Here is a 21,418-nt window from a genome sequence, read left to right as displayed (position 1 = left end):
CTGTGGTAACTAGGAGTTACAGGCAGCCACTTGATATAGGCAGGGAGAACTGAACTTGGATCCTTTGCAAGAGAAGTAAGGGCTCTGAACTGGTGAGCTATCTATCACGTGTTTTCTTCCCAAAGGCAGAGCATGCATGCTGTAGCGTCCGTGTGCACTTCACTGATTTTTTTTTTTTTTTTTTTACTGCTGAGTAATATTCCATTATATGGGCACACCACATTTTGTTTATGTACACATCAGCTGATTTAAATCACTTCAAACTTTGTGTCTAACGTGGAAATGCTGCTGTGAAGAGCTGTGTAGAGGTTTTGTGGGTTAACACTGTGTCTCCCAAGTGTTTGCACCCTTTTATGCGCTCACCCGCAGTATGTGAGGGTACAAAGTAGCTGCCCAGACCCCCTGAGCTGGGGTTGGGCCTAGGGCTCCACTCATGTTAGGCAAACACCCTACCGTTAGTACAGCCCCGTTTTAAAAGTTATTTATTTTATTTTATGTATATGCCCGAGTGTATGTACACATACTATGTCAGGTCCCCTGGGACTAGAATTACAGGTGGCTGTGAGCCAGCGTGGAGGTGCTAGGAATGGGGCCCGGGTCGCCTGCAGCAGAAAGTGTTCTTAATCACTGCACCATTATCTCCAGCCCCCAGTCCCCATTTTAAAAATTACACTCATTCTAGCGGGTGCAAAATGGCATCTTATTATAGTGTGATTTTCAGTTCCTTGGTGACCCATAATACTAAGTATATTTTCTGTGTTTGTGGTTTGTTTGTTTGTAGTACAGGAATTGAACCTGGGACATTTCACAAGTGCAAAAAGCTCTCTAACATGGAACTGTTTCTCCAGCCTTTGCGTCATTTTAAAACATTAACTTTTAGTGTTAATTTATGTTATCTATTGTTATGAGGGAGCACACACAGGCCACAGTGTCCATGTAAAGGACAGAGGACAAATTTGCGGAGTCTTTTTTTACCCCTTCCATTTTTATGTGAGGTCCAGGGATTGAATTCAAAGCGCCAGTCTTCTGTGATCAGCGTTTCAGCCTCTGAGCCTCTCGCCAACCGGCCATTTTTCCATTTTTTGAGATTCTAAGTTACTTAGGTGATGTTGAACTCGCTTTGTAGTCCAGGTGGGCTTTGAACTTGGGATCTTCCCACCTGAGCCTCCTGAGTAGCTAGGACCTGACCCATTAGGCCTGGCTGCTGAAAATGCTTTCATGTATTCCTGGCTATCTTCTTTTAAACATTTTAATAAAGTTTAAAAATACATATATGTATGTATCTGTGTACATGCCACATTCATGCAGGTACTGGAGGAAGTCAGAAGATGCTGTTAAGAGTTTCTGGAGTTGGAGTTGCAGCCTGTTGGGAGTTGTCCAACATGGTTGCTGGGAATTGAACTCAGCTCCTCTGCAGTGGCAGCAAACACTCTTAGCCCCCGAGCCATCTCTCTAGGTCCTGGCCACCTTCTTTGAGGAATTTTATTTCTCTTTTAGCCAGTTTTTAATTTGTTGCTGGTGTTTTTGTTGATGGGTTGTAGGAGTTTGATCAACATGTTGAACAATCAGACTTTTTAAAGAACATGCTAAAAATGAATAGTTTTTAAAATCTCTGCTGCAGCAAATGCTGAATGCTTGAGAGATGTTCTTGACCATTTCTAGTACTCTAAAAGACAGCCTGGCCTGGCTTTCAGACCTTCTATTTATTCCTTTTCATGTATCATGTATCATGTATTCCTTTTCATTTATTCCTTTGCATGTACATCTCTGCTTAGAGTGGCCACAAAAACAAGCATCCGAGTCCCTGGGCCTGGCATTAGAGACTGTTGTTAGTCACCATGTGGGTGCTAGGAATTGAACCTGGGTCCCCTGGAAGCGCAGCCAGAGATCTTAACCACTGAGCCATCTCTCCAGCCCATGGTTTTTATCTCACACTTAATTAATGGGCTGGAGTAACATGTTCCAGAATCACTGACTCAAATTTGGAGTTATCAAAAGAACCTCCTATATCCTGACTGCTCACCAAGCACGGTTTCCTGAGGAACTCTGGGTCATTATCCCCAACACTGAGCCACACAAAGAAAGCAAGTCGTCCCAGAGATGGTACGCAATAGATTTGCTTTTGTTGTCGAAGACTTCACTTTTTAAATGTCTTACTCTTCATGATGTGGCAGAACAGAAAGATGTTAAATGAGGGAACTTGCCTATTATGCTCCTGATGTATCATTCAAAGTGTCATCCCTGTACTTCATGTCTCATCCAAGGAAGTATACATGTATACTTCAGTATTTCAGTATTTCAGTTCATAAATTAACACAATCCATCATATGCTACCCAGAAGTAAAGTATGAGAAGATAGACATTGTCTCAATTTTCTGCTACAAGCTACATTATGGAAATGGGACTATGCCTATGTTTACCAACTAGGGAGTGAATGAGCATGTAAGTATGATCAGCTAGGGGTTATGTGAACACTGCAGGAGCAGGAGCAGGAGCATGCTTCAGAATCAACTAGAACTTTCCAAGCAGTCCAAAGGGCATTTCTTCAGCTCCGGATACTGGCTCTAGGCCAGCAACATGCTCTTGAATGTACAGCCAAGGGACCTGGACTCCTGTGCAAGCATGTAACAGGTGAGCACGTGTTCATCCTGTGCTCACCTAAAGAGCCACTGACATCCAGTTCTCAAGAGTTGTGTATCACTTCTTCACACACAAGTGTCTTCACCCTCCTAACCCTAAAAGCTGAGGTGAGAAAGGAGCAGAGTCTGGAGGGTCCCAAACATTCCATATAAAGTCCTCTAAGCACTGAAACCTGATTCCTCTCTGGAAAGTAACACGTTTACTATTTTAATTTACGGCCCATCCTGGAAGGCTTTTTTTTTTCTCCTCTGGAAAAAGCTACATTCGAGCCACTCTTGTGCATAAATACATCATTTTCTTAAACGTTCAAGGAACCTATCAGAATGTATACAGGGAAGGCTGATGGTGCTATATGCCTATAATCTCAGGGCTGAGAAAGCTGGCATAAGAGGGTCATCACTGCAGGACCAGTCCAGGAGTGTAAGGCTGGCCTTAAATTATATATAGTAAGACCTTATGTAAAATGTGTATATATACACACACATATATATCGATATACATAGATGAATTATGATATACTATTATGAATTATATGGACTTGTCAACTGATGCATTTCACAGACCTGTTTTTACAGGGCTGTCCAAACAATGATAAAGGAAGGAATTGTTTTGCCAAGAGATAAAGCTATATCTGCCTCAAAGGGAGGAAATTCGCAGGATATTTTTACTTTTGCTCTAAAGATTATGTTCAGCCTGGATTCCTCTGTTTCTCTCATATCACGCCGGCCTGCCTTTTCTTCTTGTCGTTCTGGTTGTTTGGCGCCCCAGAGAACAGGCCCCACAAAGGTCTGAGGCCAACTCTGGAGAAGTTCCTGGGGAAAGCGAACAGTGGAATTTCACTTCCTTGGGCTTCGATAAAGCCGAAGAGATGTCTCCCTCGCCTCCCCCGCTCAAGGACTGGTTGAAAAATGTCGTATTGCCCCAAAAGTTTGACCTTCAACCTTCTCACTGTGAGAAGCAATCAGCACCTCAAGTTCCAGGTCTTCCGATGACAGACTGCTGGGGTCTAGAGACACCACTGGGTCTTATCTCAGCTTGGCCCTTTGAAGCAGGAGTTGTCAGCCATTGCTACAGCCACTTTCTTATCCCAAGAGAGGAAGCAGTTCCACAGGCTCTGAGGCCCTGTTCACAGTCTGGATGTATGAAAGGGTGAAAGATAGTATTATTGTATTATGACTTTTCCATTTGTGTGAGCATACCCTTTTTTTTCTTTACTTCCTGAGGTACATACTCATTGAAATTGTTTGTCATCCTGCACCAGGATGGGATAAAGACAGGCAGGATGGGCTAGTGGGTAGACGTTTCTCTGATGGTTCACATTCTGAAATATTTCCTCTTCTCACGAAGCATCATCTGTCCGCGTCTGAAAAATTCGCTTTGAACTTCAAAAATGGGTTAAGAGGAGGAAATGATGAAAGGGTGCAGTTATTTCTGAAATAATTTATTCTCTAGCTGGTGAAGATCGAGGGCCTTACTCATGCTGACTAAATGGCTGCACTTCAGTGAGCTTCAATACATCAATTCTTATAAGAATTATACATATCACACTCAGAGAAGCATATGCAAAGATATGTAAAAGTAGGATTTTCAATATAGACCTATATTTCTTTCTCATCAAAAAGTTGATCATATGAATGAAGGTAGGTTTTTTTTTTTCCAAGCTGAGTGGCATGGGCTTGTCATCTCAGGCCACTGGCAGGCTGAGATGGGAGGAGCATGTGTTCAAGGCCAGCCTGGACTATTGATCTCAATTAAAAAAAAAAAAAAAGTCTGGGATATAAACACATAAATCAGTGGTATAATGCACTGGCCCTATTCAATACTTAATACTGAAAACAAAACAAAATAAAGCTCATGAAATCAGCAAATTAATTGAGAACCACCTGTCTTAGGATTTCCATTGCTTCGAAGAGACACCATACCAAAGGCAACTATTATAAAAGATTATAATTTAATTGGGGTTGGCTCACAATCTGAGAGGTTCGGTCCATTATCATCATAGTGGGAAGCATGGCAGTGTGCAGGCAGATATGGTGCTGGAGGAGCCGACAGTTCTACATGTTGATCCAAAGGCAACCAGGAAGAGACTCTATGTATTTCACAATGGACATAGCTTGAACATTTAAGACCGCAAAGCCCCACCTTCTCAGTGACACATTTACTCTAACAAGGCTACACCTCCTAAGAGGGCCACTCCTTACAGGCCAAGCATATACACATGTGAGTCTGTTGAGGCCATAGTTATTCAAAGCACCACACAGCCACGATAGGATTATTTGTGTAAGACCTGAGCCAAATATCTGAGCTTTATCAGACTCAGTAGGTCTGAGGTTCCTGAACACAGTACAGATCACAGTTAACCTGATGAGGGTAAAATGCAGGTGGGTGCTGGCTTGCGCAGCATCTTCTAAAGAATGGTTCTCTTGGAGACTGAGCTGCCATGGGCTACATCTGCGCAGGGGTTCTAGGTTATCTCCATGAATAGTCCTTGGTTGGAGTATGAGTCTCTGGGAAGTTCCCTGTGTTCAAATTTTCTTGTTCTGTTGCTCTCTTTGTGGAGGCCCTGTCCTCTCCAGCTCTTACTATTTCCCAGTTCTTACATAAAATTCCATTCACTCTGCCCAACAGTTGCCCATCAGGCTCAGCATCTGCTTTGATAGTCTGGGTTACATAGTAATGTGAAGAGGGACTGCCTCTGACATATTTGACTGGCCCGGTCTTTGATCACCTCCCCCTGGGGGGGAGCAGCCTTACCAGGCCATAGTAGAGGACAATGCAGTCACTTTTGATGTGAACTGATGGACTAAGATCAGAAAAGGGAGGAGAACCTCCCCTATCAGTGGACTTGGGGAGTGACATGCATGCAGAAAGGAGAGGGAGGGTGGGACCGGGAGGGGAGGAGGAGGGGCTTATGGGGGGGATGCAGAATGAATAAAGTGTAATTGATGAAAAATTAAAAAAAAAGAAAAGATAATTTAAGAACCTTAAATGACTTTCAAAAGTGGAGGAAAACATGGAGTTAGTCAATTTACATGGAGCACGTCTCGCCCCTGGGGGCAATGGTCTCCTGAACCTACTCAGATCTCGGACACCACCACTGCTAGTTATAGAACTGATGCAGGATGTTCCAACGAGGGGGTTAAGGCTTCTCATAATATTTCCTATAAGTGCACACCTGTTTGTTTATAACCCCCATTTTTATTCATTGTTAGCCAGATAGAGCTAAATAATTGTGGTAATGATACTTGCTTTTTTGCCCAATGCCGGAATGCTAGTGAATTTAGGTATGCCCTGGTCACTCGCATGCCTCACTGGGTGCCTGTGCCTGTTGATGCCCCTCACACTATGACTCTCTTCAGACAGAAAAGGGATCTTGGAATTACAGCCGCCATTGTTACTGCCATCTCATTGGCGGCTGTTGGAGCTACCATCGCGGCATTAGCCATGAGTCATACTATGCAGACTGCTCAGACCCTAAATAATCTTTTAGCCAATGTAGCTCATGCTTTAGATGTACAAAAAGGAATTAATACTCAACTAAACGGAGACTTGATGGTGTTCAATCAGAGAATTAACCTCGTGCAGGAGCAAATTGATACCCTATGGCAAATCGCTCAACTTGGCTATCAATGGAAGTATGTTGGACTTTGTGTCACTAGCATACAATATGAGAATTTTTCCCATGCTGCAAATCTGTCTAAACAATTGTCTAGCTATATTTGAGGTAATTGGACTGAAGAATTCGATACTATGATGGAGCAGCTGAGAGTGGCCATTGTTACGGCAAATTCTACCAGAGTAGACGCAGGACTAGCCACAGGATTATCATCATGAATTGCTGCAGCCATGAATCATCTGAAGGAATGGGCGGGCATGGGAGCGTTAGCAGGCCTTCTGGTGTTGGTCTCCTTGGTTTGCCTGTGGTGTATATGCAAGATTAGAGTCTCACAACAGCATAATGCAGCCATGATCATTTAGGCCTTTACAGCCATTGAAGCAAGACAGTCTCCCCAAGCATGGTTGGCTACCATAAAAAGCTAAAATGTTATGCTCAGGATGCGAGGCTAAGCACTGCACTCAGGGTCAGCCGCTTTGGACTCAGAGAAGAGCATGTCTGATTGCATGCGGGTCGATGTCCCAGGTCCCGCCTCTGAGAAAAAGGTATAGGACGGGTCTGATGCTCTTTGGGTGGATGACACCTAAATGAACATTGGTACAAAGTCCCAATTTATTTCTAATATCAGAGATCAGACCTCTACTCTTGCCTGATGTGTCTAAAACAAAAAGGGGGAACTGTAGAGAGCTTCGTAATGCCGCGCCTTAAAGATGGAGCTGGTTTCTGCCTTCCATCTTCCTGATGGTGAGTGTTCTCTGTCATGAACAACTCCATATTTGGCTAAGGCTGAGGATCTGGCTTGCTTCCATGTATGTGGACCTATCCGCATTGCCCACGAGGCACGCTGGGGTTGGCTACCCAGAGGCTATTTTAAGCTGTGGGCTGGCTTTCCCCAGAGTCAGAAGATTATTCAAGGTTCCTGAATAAACTGCAGTGAGAAGAACAAAAAAAAAAAAAAAAAAGATCAGAAAGAAGGAGAGGAGGACCTCCCCTATCAGTGGACTTGGGGAGAGGCATGCATGCTGAAAGGGGGGGAAGGTGGGACCGGGAGGGGAGGAGGGAGGGGCTTATGGGGGGATACAAAAGGAATAAAGTGTAATTAATAAAAGTTAAATAAAAAATTTTAAAAAAAGAATGGTTCTCAACCTTTGCCTTGCTACTTTGCAAGTGTAAATTTGCTAGCATTATAAATTTTAATATAACTATGTGATATGCATGATATCTTATATATGACTCCTGTGAAAAGGTCATTCGACCCCAGAAGGATCAGGACTCACAGGTTGAGAACCACCGTTCTGAAGGCATCTTAGAAATATGCCTTGCCCCTTCCTCTTCTTTTGAAAATAATCAGAGGTATGGCTTGTTGAGTAAACTTCCTATTGCTGTAACCAAATACCGGAAGAGAAACAAGTTACAGGATAAAAGTTTTATCGGGCTTACATTTTATTAGTGAGGGAAGCATTTCAACAGCAACCTGGGGCTACTTGTGTATTTCTGGAGGAATGCGAATGTCAGCTCTGGCTTTCTGCTTTCTTCCCTTTGCAATCAGGGCGAGAGCCCAGCCCACGGGGGTGCTGAGTTTCAGGGAACTTTTACCCTCTCAATTAATCCTCTTTAGAAAACGAAAATGAATGCCACACTAATGCCCTAACCCTGTATCAGATCTAGTCAGGGTAATATTTGAAGCTAACCAAATAGTGTCTAAGCATGGTTTTTGTTTGGTTTTGCTTTTAGTTTCAAGGTTTTATTTTTAATTATATACACGTGTGTCTCTGTGCTGGCTAGGTGTATATAGTGCGGGTGCCTGCAAAGGCCAGAGAGGGTGTTAAATCTCCAGATATAGGTCATTATGGGTAACCTGACTTGGGTGCCAGGAACTGAACTTGTATCTTTTGCAAGAGCATCAAGTGCTCTTAACCACTGAACCACTTCTCTAGCCCTGACGAAGTGTTTAAATGAACAACAAAGTGTGGAAAGATAGCTATGGAGGGTTGAGTTTGAGTAAGATGTGGAGGGTCATAAATGGCAAATGTTAGCTTGGCACACGTGCCTGCACACACACACACAGACACCTAGCAGTACCATGTGACTGCTGACGTCAATGTGTTTGTTGAGTACTTATTCGTTATGCCACTTGGCGCCGAGAGGGTGATAGCTGGCATTTCTAAAGAGATTAAAAGGCTTTCCAGGCTTGCTAAGTGCTAGCAATCAAGGTCCCTGATTCTGCAAAGCCCGAGCTTTCCCTGCCTTTTCATGTGATTTGCAAGCTTCTAAAACACAAAGACCTGGGGGATTACAAATTGCCATCTGAAACTACCGATGATGAGCAGAGCATTTTCCGTGTTAGCATGGGCTGTAATGTGCTCTGCTCAGTGAAAGCTAAGCTCTCAGCAATAGATATTAGGAGAAATAAAACAGCAATTTATTTCTTGATACTGAAAGCACTATACTTAATAGAAAACTTTTTAAAACAGGGAAGGAAACAAAAGAATGTACAATCTTACAACTAAGAGGCGGTTTCTACGATTTGGGTGCATTTCCTCCTTTGGTGTCATCTACAACGTGACTCTCACTGCTCTCTCATGCATCCCACAGCCCTTCTGACACTGTAATAATCCCACGCACTTCCTCCCAGCCTTCAGTGGACCATCATCATCTCTTATAGATCACCCTGCTCTCCCTGTAATCTGCCTTCCTAGCACCAGCCTGGCTCCTGCTCCCTGCACTCACTCCTGACATTGCGAGCATGGTGTCTAAAGTATAACCTGCTCCACTGCCTTGGATGGCTTCCCAGGTCCTTAGGACAGCTCTCCAACTACTTAGAATGGATTTCAAGGCCCTTCACCTCCTGCCTCCCACGTCCTTCTCTCCTCTCAAGCCCTCAAGCTCTCCTTGCCTCAACTCACACCCTGCCTCTCACGCCCCAAGTGGCACTCATTCAGCCATCCTCTTCCTTAGGATATTTGCACAACCACTTTTCAGCTTTCAAACCTCAGTGGTATCCCAAGTCTTTGGGAAGCTTTATTAGACCCTCTTCCAATATCTACCCAAGATCAGATGCTCCTGGAAATGCTCACTGCATGTCCTCCCATGGTGACATTGATCTCACTGTGATAGCATCCTAATGCCTATCTCCTTCCTGTCTGGAGGCAGGAAGGATCCTTACCTCTCCTACTCACCGTGTCATACTTCACAAATTGAGCAGAGTTTAGAATGCCACAGTAGTTGCTAAGTGTCTGTGAGCTGTGCATTCCCCAACACAGCAATCGATGACATACGGTTTTATGCTTAATACATTGTAAATGTCTTATAGGTTGCCTTTCATATTATATGTTGAAATCAATATCATCTATGAGAAGTAACCACTTGATTTTTGTTTGTTTGAGACACGGTCATGCTATGTAGCCCTGGCTGTCCTGATGTTTGCTTTGTAGCTCAGGCTGGCTTCAATCTTTTGGTAATCCTGTCTCAGTCTTCCAAGAACTGGGATTACAGGCATGTGTCACCACGCCCAGCACTTTTCTCTTTAGTCATAATCCCTTCAATCAGTAATGTGTCTCACTGTGTGCCTATGGCTCTGCAGCAACACTGATTGCATGTGCTGATATTTTTGTACCTGATTATAAATCAGGTTTACATTATTTATTTTCAGGTTTTTATTGTTGTTGATGTTTGTTTGTTTGTTTTTAGGTAAGTTCTTACTGTGTAGCCTTGGCTAATTTTAAATTTCCTAATCTTCTCTTCCTGAGTTTTGAGATCACAGGAGTATACCACCACATGAAGTCTTGGACCTAAAAAAAAAAGATTTAGTACTTCAGCATTAAGTATCATGTGTGATATAGTTTCTGACCATCACTCTTTATCAGTTTAAGAAAATTACCTTGTAATCTTAGTTTATAACTTTTGAACAAATGATAGGCAGGCTTTACCTGGTGTTTTTCTCCCCCTATTGGGTTAATGAATATTTAAATATTCTTTTTTTTTCTTTTTTTTTAAGCAAATGACAAAAGACCCAAATTAACCAGCTTTTTTAAACCTAAGCTTAACATTACATATTTAAACAATTGTCAGAACTGACAAAGTTGCCAGCATCCATGCACAACTAGAAAACATCCTTAATTTACACTAAACCAGAAATGTATTACCATTGATGCAGTAATAGCTTTCATCACTAAATACTGAAAATAAAATTGAAATATTTCTGTATAAGATTCGTCTGGCAATGTTACCATTACAGCAGGCTGACACTACGCACTCACATTTCAACACAATGGGAAGCAGATCCATGCTGGTGTGAAAAACAGTCTTGTCCTAGCACTACTCAAGAGTCACAGGGCTCACCTCAGATTACGTTTTGTTTAAATCAAAGTGCATACAGAGATTACAACAATTTTAAAGACAAAAAAAAAAAAATGGTCCTATTTTGTGGTCCCAACAACAAACTCAGAAATCTATGACAAATAGGGGCTCCGATGAGCTATTTTATAAATACTTTAGATTAGGTACAGTTATACAGAAAGTTGAGTTCGTTTGAAATCTTCAAAAAAAAAGTTCCTGTTATTCCTCAAATGGTGCTTGTTATGGTTTAACATTTCAGTTAAATGTGTGCGTTGAATTACTTGTTATCCAAGCGTAGCAGGTACTCCTTACCATTTATTGTCAAGGACTGTCCATCTTCTTCAACTTCTACTCTTTCTTGACCATTCTCCACAATTCTCTTTGTAGTGATTTTTTTGCCATAAATTATCTTAGTTGAAGTTGATATTGATTTGAAGTTGCCCATTCCACTGCCACCATATGACGCTGAAGAGAATGAAGTAAGACCCCCATGACCTATTGACCCAAACGAAGAGAAGCCTGTATCAAAAGCAGGAAATCCACCGAAGGCAGGAAATCCACCAAAGGCAGAGAAAAAGGAGCCAGTACCTCGGTTTCTACTTCCTCGGTGACCTCTTCGGTTCCCCAAAAAGTCATCAAACGGGTCTTCAAAGAAGTCAAATGAAAATGGGTCCCTTCCTCCAAAAAATTCCCTGAAGACATCATCTGGATTCCGGAACGTGAAGCCAAACTCAAATGGACTGTCAAAGTGACTTCCACCTCCTCCTCCACCACCACTTAATCCTTCTTTGCCGTATCTGTCATAAATGTCCCGCTTTTTTGCATCCGATAATACCTCATATGCCTCGGCTACTTGTTTGAATTTCCGCTCTGCTTCTTCTTTATTTTCAGGATTTTTGTCTGGGTGCCATTTAAGTGCCTGTTTCCGATACACCTTTTTAATGTCCTCAGGTGAGGCATGTCTCTGCACGCCCAGAACTTCATAGTAATCCACCATGTTTTAACAGTGTTGGAACAAATCCGAGGACGTGGCGGCGACCGGGGGAAGTCGGGCGGCTGGTCTCCTGGCGGCCCTGGCACAGCTGGGCTGGTGGCTGTGGTGGCCTATTTAAATATTCTTACTTCCTTGGAATTCATTGTGTTATTGTTTAACACTTTGACAATTTTATCTCCTAACTCATGCAGTATAATTAAGTCTGTCTGTTAGTAAAACTGGTCCATAATTTGTGTTTCTATTGCTGTCCTTGTCTGGCTTTGATAGCTAGAGTACTTATGGTTTTAGCAGGTGAATTGGAGAACTTTCTCTTTCAGGTCTTCTCTGAGACAGTGTGCACTTGGTAAGGACGGTCTGTTTCCTAAGCATTTGGTAGAAGTATCTATTTCCGTTATCTAACGGCTACTCATTTTTTGGTTTGATTTGCCTGTGCCCTTATATCTTTGCGATTCTGCAGGGACTTTCACATTTCAAATTCAGTTATCTACATGGTCTCTTTTCTATAGTTGCCCAAAATAATGATATTGAATGTGTTTAGTTTTGTGTCATCTTCTTCATACAATCTTTTTTTTTTTTTTTTATCTCAGCCTGCAGTATTATCTGTTGGCATATATATATGGCTGTGTTGGTGTTACTGCTGTTTTTTGAGACGGGACCTCATTTTGTCATTCATGTTGGCATGGAACTTGTTATATAGACCAAGGTGGCTTCCAAACTCATGGTAGTCCACCTGCCTCAGTCTTTCAAGTGCTGGGACGACAGGTATGAGACACCAACCACACTTAGATACGTATGTGATTTCTTTTTAAAAATGAAATCAGTGTTCCTATGTTGCCCAGGTTGGCCTTGAATTCATCACCTCCCTGCCTCAGCACCCCAGGTAGCTAGGATTACAAATATGGTCCATCATGCCCAGTTTCATATTATTATGTGAAGCTAACATTTTTTTTATAGTTGATATCAGAAAGAAGTTCTTTTCAACGTAGTTTCCATATTTATCTTGTAAAGTTTTCTAAGTGTACATTTGTTATGTATATTCAGGGCTATGCATGCCTTTTTTTCCTTTCCTTTTCTTCTCTTTCTCCAAGGTTTGTTATCACTACACTGCTATTCAAATTATTTATTCTTAAACATGAAAAACTATAAGGGTCATATTTATAATGTTGGTTGGCAAATATTTGGAACTCTGTTAGTCGGTTTTCTGTTACTGTAATGAAATACCTGAGAGAATAAACACAAAAATAAGAAAGGTTAATTTTGATTCACAGTTTCAGCTTTTGGGCCTATGGTGAGGCTGAATTTTGGTGCTCACCTTATGGTAGCAACTAAGTAAAACACACAGAGAGAAACAGACTAGTATCCCACAATTTATTTTAGAAGCATGAGCCTAATGACATAAAATGTCTTACTAAGTGTGGCAATGTAAATGAGAAATGTCTCCTATAAGAATTGCCTTGGTTATGGTATTTTATCAAAACAGAAAAGTAACTAACACGCTGAACTTTACCTCTTTAAAGACTCCTTCCTTCCTCTCTTTGTACCTTCCTTCCTTTCTGTCTTTTTGTTGTTTTGATTTTTTTTTTTTTTGAGACAGGGTCTTACTATGTAGTTCTATGTAGGCTATCCTGAAACTCATTTGATAGACCAGGCTGGCCTTGAACTTCCAGGGATCCACCTACCTCTGCCTCCCAGTACTGGGATTAAAGGAGTGCACCAGCATATCCAACTTTCTTTTTCTAATAGTACTAAGCAGAGGATCAGGGCATCTAGGGTGCACTCCAGATCCAAATGATAGCAATATCTGAGAATCCATGAGAATTTTATTTAGGTTCTTCTTGTGCTGGTTGGCCAAGGGGGGAGGAAGGAAGGGAGAAAAGGAGGCGGGGCAGGGGGAATTAATAACTGGTGAATGGTTAAGCAATTCATTTCATACACCAACTCCAACTTCAGTTGGCTAGGATCGCTTGTCTGACCAGGTTTATTGAGAATGACTCTGATGTCCTTTCTACCCACTGCGCAGGACCACATTGGTTGCATCTACTAGGACAACACGAATGAAGAGAGGCAGAAGCAGTGTCACATGTTCTAATGTGTCTCTATTCTAAAGACTGTCACTAGCTATGACACGAAACTTGAAAACTAATAATAAGCAATGTGTAAAGGGCCTTGGCCCCCTTGGCATTTCTGAGGGACTCTTTCTACCTCTCAGGGGCAACTCAACCTGGGGGCCAAGATGACATGAGCCTTTGGAAATGGTGTGCTTCAGACTCAAATGAGATACCTCGTGATGTGAAGGAGGCTGAAAGTGCGGGAAGATTGGCAGCCTGAATCCAGGCCCAGAAAGTGATTACATGGCCAGCTGCCTTAGTGTTGCTCTGACCATATACAGACATGCCTAGCATCTCAGCTCACTGTGGTCTGAGTGCAAAATGTCCTACACTGGGTCCTATGTTTGAACATTTGATGGCCAGATGGTGGCACTATTTTGGAAAGTTGTGGAACCTTTAAGAGTTGGAGTCTCAGTGGAGGAAGTGAATCCCTGGGGATGGGCCTTGGGGTTTTGTATCTAGGCTGTGTATTAAGGTTTGTGTAATTAAAGAACAGCCCCGTCATACCTGTCTGTATAAGACCTTGGACAGGCCACTTATTAGCAGGCTAGGACCTCTATTCCCCACAATCTTACGCTCTTCTTAGCTTCTGGGATCTTAGCCTTTTTCAGCCCATGGAGAAGTGAGGAACCTGACGCAAGTCTGCCCACTTTTGGCTCAGACAGTCTTTTCCTAAAGGGTCCTATGACCCAAGCTGGAAGTGAGAGTTCTTGTAGATTTTCTATGTGAGGCCTTAAAGGGGAACCACTTCTGGAATTTAGTTAGGAGCCAGTGTGGTAGAAGCCAGGACTACTCTAACACCCTTCAAAGAAAAGACACACTCACAGGCAGTGAGAGGAGGCAGCTGATAGAGAAAACCAGAGGTGAGAAAAAGTCAGAGGCACAGAGAGAGAGAGAGAGAGGACACCTGCTGGCATCACTGCAGTTTCCTGGGTCTTTGATATGTATTCCGTGCCCTTCTGGACTTTGACTGAGTGAGTCAGTAAATCTATTTCTAACATTACTATTTTGATTGGGGTTTATTCACTCCACATCGAAAGAGTCTTGATAAGTAAGGTAGCTAGCCCTCTCATTAACTGTCAGTAGGTTTATCTGTTTTAGGAGGGACGAACAAACAAAGGCTACACTCACAAGTACAGACACCATTGTTTTTCAGCCTTTCTGGAGGCCAGAGGTACCCCTTTCCTCTCAGCCACAGGCCCGTAGGACAAGGAAGTCATGGCGTGAGTATACTGAGAAAAGAGTTCTTCAGGAGGGCGATACTGTCTATGGCTAGGAAGTGTTCTAGAATGCGGCGTGGGCATCCTAGGTTGTCACTCTCCATATCCACACCAAAGGAAGAATTCTCCTTGTCTCCTTCTGTTGCTGTGAACGTACTGGCCAAAAACAGCTTAGGGGAGGACAGGATCTCTGTGGCTTATACTTTCGGCCATAGTCCATTACTGAGGGACATCAGAGCAGAACGTCAAGCAGAAGCTGGAAACGGAACCCATCTGGGAACACTGCTTGCTGCTCACTCAGAGACCCACGCTCAGCTAGCTTTGTTACCTGGCCCAGGACCATTTGCTTAGTGATGGCATCGCCCACACAAGACAGTCCCCCTCAGACATACCCACACTAGGCAGTCCTTAAGTTGCAACTGCCGTCCAGGTAACTCTAGGCTATGTCAGCTTGACAGTGAAAGCTAAGGGGTGGGGGCACTGGGAGACAGTTGTTCCTCAACTCCTCAAAAGACATATTCCTCCAGTGTTTAACATGTGGCTTTCAGTCTCCAGCGTTCTGGCCAGTCGGTCTTCGGGGGCTCACTCTCTGAGTGTGATGAGAGAGGACCAGTGTTAGTGTGACAACTAACAGTGACAATTGGGAAATCCCTAGTCAGGCGCGCCTGAGAAGCTGTGGGGATTTAGGGAGGAGCTTGTGCTGTGAGAGTTCCACAGTACCACCCAGGGACCCTGGGGAGAGGTGAGGAGCAGGCTGTGCTGCAGACCCACTTGACCGGCTTGATGACTTTGCCTATGGCCTGCTCTGGCTGGCTCAGGCTATTTAGCTGAAGCATTCCTCTGGTTCCTTCTCCTGCCTAGTTGTGAATGATGACAGCATTGTTGATATGATATATTAGCAGCTTTTAACCACAAATGGCACCAATTAGTTATTTCGTAAAACGAAGTGATGTCTTATCTCAGCTGTATGAGGCTGGGAGCTGAAGACTGGAATCTACATCTCCTGAAGAAAAGCTGTCAGCAGGTGGTCTGTGCATCTAATTCAAGGTGACAGGCAGGGATGATATATTCTAACCGAGGCATTCCGGACTCCATATAACTTCATAAGGACAATAAAGGCTGTCTACGTTCTTATGTTCATCAATGTCTCTGCTCTTGGATTTGGCTGCTTTTCAGACACAAAATTTCCCCTCTTCTTTCTTCTCTTTCCTCGCTGATGAAAATGTAAAGCAGCATAACAGATCAATCTCTTCACAATACGCTTCTTTTGCCAGTAATGTTGACATAATTTTAGAGAATTGTAGGGAAGGCATAGGATTAAATTAGGCATTTCCAAGAGGTGAGGCGGGGGAGCTAAAGTGACACTTACGGCCTCATTATAGAAGATTTAGGGATAATATCTGCTATTAACTGTGGAGAGTCTGAGATGTAACAATTCCCTTTCCATGGTTTTATGGAGGAAAGCTTCCTGGGCTCTGAGACAAAAGATGCTTTGTGACCCATACTATCTGAGCACTGAACCCGTTGTTCTAGGCAGGCATTCCACAACATGGCTACATCCCTAACTCCCAGGTACCAACAGATTTAAGTCAGTTCCTAAAGCCCTACTTCCCGTAAGGTGGTATTATATGGGTGGCAAGCACTCAGTAGATTGTCTTACATGGAAGGAGCCTGTGCTTAGGGAACTCACATCTTAAAAAATACTTACATTCAATTATTTGAGATTTTCATATACACATACAATATGTTTTGATCAAATCTCCCCCCGTTTTCTCCCCCTCCAACTCCTCCCATATTCCCATCACTTCCTCCTTTAAACTTCTCAATCCTCTGAGTCCGCTTAGTGCTGCCGAAGCATGCATGGGTGTAGATCCACGCCCTGGGTATAGCAACCTACCTGGGGGTTGTACCCCTGAAGAAATCGGACTCTCCTTCTTCCAGCAGCGGTCAAGTGCTGATAGCTCCTCCACTAGGGGAGGGAGTTCAGAAGCCCTTCTCTGCCCACACCAGGATTCTGGATGGCTGGGTTTTTGTTTGTTTGTTGTTTTTCAACACAGGGGTTGTCTGTGTAGCCTTGGCTGTCCTCGATTTGCTTTGTAGACCAGGCCGGCTTTGAACACACAGAAGTCTGCCTGCCTCTGTCACCCTGAATGCTGGGATTGCAGATGTGCTCTCTGCGCCGGGCTGGACCACTGGATCTTTGTGGACGGCAGGTCTTTGTGGAGTCGCGGCCATGTGAGGAGAACCTTACATGTCCTTTGTCTGAAGAGAAACAAAACACTTCATTTTCCAAGCCTGTTCACAAAAGCAATGTCCTTGAAAAGATAATCTGGAGTGAAGGTCAGTCATCACCTTGCCTGAAAGCCGCTGGGAAGATGAGATGTCTTCAAGGAAGTTTCTCTCTGCATTCTCTAGAACTCCTTCGGTTCACTCTCAGAGACTGCATGACAAACCGCCGCAGGCAGACTGGATGGGGGAAAACAACCCAAGTTTGCAATTTCCCAGGGCTTGGTCATGTTCCCTTCCTCTTCACAGAAGAACCCTGTTAGCAGTCATTTTAAAATGATGCCGTGCAAACAACAGATAGTATATGAAAACAATTTATTGGATGGAGGTGGAGAGATAGAGAGGGAAAGGAGAGAGAGAGAGAGACGTTGTGGGGACCCCAGGAAAGAAAGTGAGCAGAGAGCGTAAGAGAGGAGAATAACAGAGAGACAAAGTGGGGGGTCCTTTTATAGCTTGTTTGTGCATAGCTGAACCACGTCTGCTACACACATGATGACATCATAAGTTACCAGGCAACCCAGAAGCAGCCTTCCTATCTGCTAACATTTTTTTCTCTGTAATTAAAAAAAAAAAAGGGGGGGGGTTGGACTGCTTCTCATGTAAGGCAAGTTAAAGTATATAAATGTAGGTTCGTTGGAAGCAGCTCTTAGTCACCACACCAGGGTATAAGAGAGAGAGAGGAAAAAAGTAAGAGCACCAAAATATCCAGATTACATGGTGAGGAGGAGGGAAACCCCTGCCCTAGAAAGTTCAGGGTAGAAGGTGGGGTTTGCCAGTCATGCCCAGCAGCAGATAGGGACTGAGCGATGCTGGGAGAACCTGGAGCTGTTTTGTTTGTCCCGGGCCTGACGCACACCAAATCCTTCCTTACTCCTTCCAGACTCTGGTGGTTCTGGGCATTTCTTTTTGGTTTGCAGTGGCACCATCCCAGTGCTTCTCCTTCCTCAAGTGGTCTTTTCCTCTTCTTTCTTATGCCTCTCCCCCATGTCTCTCTAACAAGAACACCTCGCTGTAGTTAGGGGCTCTCTAGATAATTCATCATGATCTCACTTGAGATAAGGAGTCTGCAGAGGACCCCTTACTTTTCTAATTAAGGTCACATTCCAGGGTCTGAGCATTAACACAGAGCAATGTCTTTCTGAAGGTCACTGGTCAACCTAATTACTTGAGATTCTGGTAAATTTCCCACAAATACTTTATCATCGGCCATGCTGATTATTTAGCAGAGGCTAAGACCAAATCCATTCAACTTATCTAAAACAGACTTTAATTAAACCCATGATGCACAGCACTCTAAAGAGCAGAACAAAATTAAAATGTTGACCCCAACTATGACCTGCCTCTACCATCCCTAGATCAAGTAGAAACCAATCATATACCCTCTCAGGGTCCACTCTGAAAGTTGCTTTTCCTGCTCTGATCTTTGCCTAGTGGTTATTACTTCAGGTCCAGCAAATATAGTAGCATTTTCTCGAGAGGAAATATTTCTGAATGCTGTCATGAACCTGGCCAGTGAAATCATCTGAAAGCTTTCCAGGCCTGAAGTTTCCTTGAGCACAAGTGTTGGGGGATGGTCTTGGGCACTGTGATTCAGATGCTGATTTCCAGGCCCCAAGATCTGGTTACAGTCCGGATGTGGGCACTGTCATTTCAGTGAAGAATCTCCTGTCTCAGTGTTGTGTAAAAATGGTTCCCTGGTTAAGTCTGATTCGTTAATAAAGAACCTTATGAGCCGATGACTGGGCAGAGGAGAGAGCAGGGGGGACTTCTATTCCCATGCTGGGGGTCTCAGAGGGAGAGAGGGAGGGGGTAGATGTCACCATGGTGAGGACAAGGAGGAGTTCGCCATGAGGACAAAGAGATATAGCAGAAGGCCCAGGCAACACTGAGATGGCAGGTAAAAGGGCAGAGGGCTGGGTGGTAGCCAGACTTGCATAACTGGGCTAGAATAGAGGAATATCTGCTCAGTTATAGAGCTTAAAGCTTGTTGAATAAATCTAATAGGTCTCTGTGTCGATTATTTGGGAGCTAGGGCAGGTAGCAGAAAAGGTCCCTACAAATACCGTATTTCTACACTCAAGAGGCCTTTTTCATGACTTGATCTAAAGTGCATGTCACAATTTCTAGAAGGAAGTAAAGCCAAGGCATGGCTTCTCTGATACAAAAGTGCCCTGTCGAAAAAGGTTGCTTAAAATTGGTGGTGTTCTGAAAGTGGCACCAAAATCAGTTGAGGACTATAGGTCGACATTGCCTTAAACAGATCCTCCTGGCCAATGTACAAGACATTAGGGCTTCCAATGAAGCAGACTGGCTGAATCTAACTTTTTTGTGCTGAGTGTGTATGTGTGTTCACGTATTTGTACAAGCTGTTATGATAATGACTAATATGGTACCACAACATATTTGGTATAAAGGAGGCTTATTGCGGAAAAAGGGAAGAGGGAGAGAGAGAGGAGAAGGGAGCCCATGATGGAGAGAGGGTGTGAGAAAGCTAAGGAGGCTGGTGGGGTCCTCTTATCAGGCCCACACCTGGCACGCACCTGGTAGTGGCGGTGGTAATTGATGACATCTGAGGTTGCTAGGCTCTTGAAAGGCAGGCTAGTGGGACCACCTGTATGCTAACACATGCTGCCCTGGTTCAGGGAAAGAGCCTGTCTCAAGGGAATGAGGTGGAGAGTGATATGATAGATCAGGACACCTGAAGTCATTTTGCCTCTATGTTCATGTATAGACACATACAATCCCAACATGTGTACATATACCATAGCCATACCACTCAAACACACACACACACACACACACACACACTCACACACACACACACACAGAGCGAGAGAGAGAGAGAGATTTGTTAAAAATAAAAAGTAGACATAAAAGGGGAAAAATCTGAAAGAGGAAAAATTGGGAAGAGAAAGGGGTTCACTGGGAGTGGGACATGAGAAGGTAGCAGTGAAAATGATGAAAACACACATCATAATATGATTAATATATATCCTAGTGATAATCAAACTAGTTAAGAAAGAAATTAAAGACTTTCTAGAATTGAATGAAAATGAATTTACAGCATACCCCAACTTATGGGACACAATGAAGAGGCAAGTTCATAGCACTAAGTGTCTACATTAAAAAAAAAGAGAGAAATCTCAAACTAGTAACTTAATCATATACCCTCTCAGGGTCCACTCTGAGAATTACAGAACAGTGATTCTCAACTTTCCTAATGCTGTGACCCTTTAATACAGTTCCTCATGTTGTGGTGACCCCTAACCAAAATTTTATTTTGTTGCTACTTCGTAATTGTAATTTTGCTACTGTTATGTGTACCCGCCTGCAGGACTGGAATTTGTGGGTCTTCGAAGAGGGCCAAGCCTGAAAGAAAAACAGGTGAGAGAGAAGAATGGGACCAAGCAGTTTTCCTTGTCAAAGTCCGTTTATTATGGGGCAAGACTTTACTTTTATGCTCAAAGAATGAGGTAGTAGAATAGGATGGAGGGGGGTGAGGTGGGAGGCTATCTTGTGATTCATTCCAAGGTTTTAACATTAACTGTTAAAACCGGTCAGGTGGGGGAATCAGGTGGGGGAATCAGGTGGGGGGATCAGGTGGGAGAATCAGGTGGGGGATCAGGTGGGGGGATCAGGTAGGGGGTGGTTCCTGGTCTCAGGAAGCAATCTATCCAGGTGGTCAAAGCTAATTGCAGCCTCCGGCGCCAGCATCTGTTGTGACTACGTGCCTGGGATTCTTGGTCTCTGGCAGTTATGAATTATATAATGTGATTATCTGTGTTTTGGGATGGTCTTAGGTGACATCTGAAAAAAGAAGTGTTTGACTCCCAAAGGGGTCACAACTCACAGGTTGAGAACTATTATTCTAGAACAAAATGAAAAAAAAAAATCACAGCTAAAGGGAGTAGATGGCAAGAAATAATTAAACTCAGGACTGAAGTCAATAAAATAGAAAAAAATACAAAGAGTCAATGCAACAAAGAGTTGGTTCTTTCAGAAAATCAATAGAATTAACAACTCCTTATCCAAATAAACTAAAAAGCAGGGAGAGAATATCCAAATTAACAAAATCAGAAATGAAAAGGGGACATAACAACAGGCACCGAGGAAATCAACTCAACTCCAAATGGATCAAAGACTTCAACATAAAACCAGATTCACTGAACCTATTAGAAGAGGGAGTGAGGAATGAGTCTTGAACTCATTGGCACAG

At 43.3% G+C, this 21,418-nt stretch overlaps 1 protein-coding gene across 1 annotated transcript; it reads right to left on the bottom strand.

The window, feature by feature from the left end:
- Positions 1-10,245: 10,245 nt before the first annotated feature.
- LOC110555536 (dnaJ homolog subfamily B member 6-like) lies at positions 10,246-11,698 on the bottom strand. Its single transcript, XM_021648793.2, has one exon. It carries the CDS (start codon positions 11,589-11,591, stop codon positions 10,872-10,874), a length of 720 nt encoding a protein of 239 aa, XP_021504468.1. The 5' UTR covers positions 11,592-11,698; the 3' UTR covers positions 10,246-10,871.
- Between the last annotated feature and the right edge of the window lie 9,720 nt (positions 11,699-21,418).

The sequence above is a fragment of the Meriones unguiculatus genome, chromosome 4 (assembly GCF_030254825.1).
Source record: "Meriones unguiculatus strain TT.TT164.6M chromosome 4, Bangor_MerUng_6.1, whole genome shotgun sequence".
Taxonomy (NCBI): domain Eukaryota; kingdom Metazoa; phylum Chordata; class Mammalia; order Rodentia; family Muridae; genus Meriones; species Meriones unguiculatus.
The sequence above is the reverse complement of the archived record's forward strand: the minus strand, read 5'-3'. Positions and strand labels throughout refer to the sequence as shown.

Bases quoted from the DNA above. Each gene is read 5' to 3' on its own strand.
- LOC110555536 (XM_021648793.2), bottom strand. From the start codon at position 11,591: ATGGTGGATTACTATGAAGTTCTGGGCGTGCAGAGACATGCCTCACCT.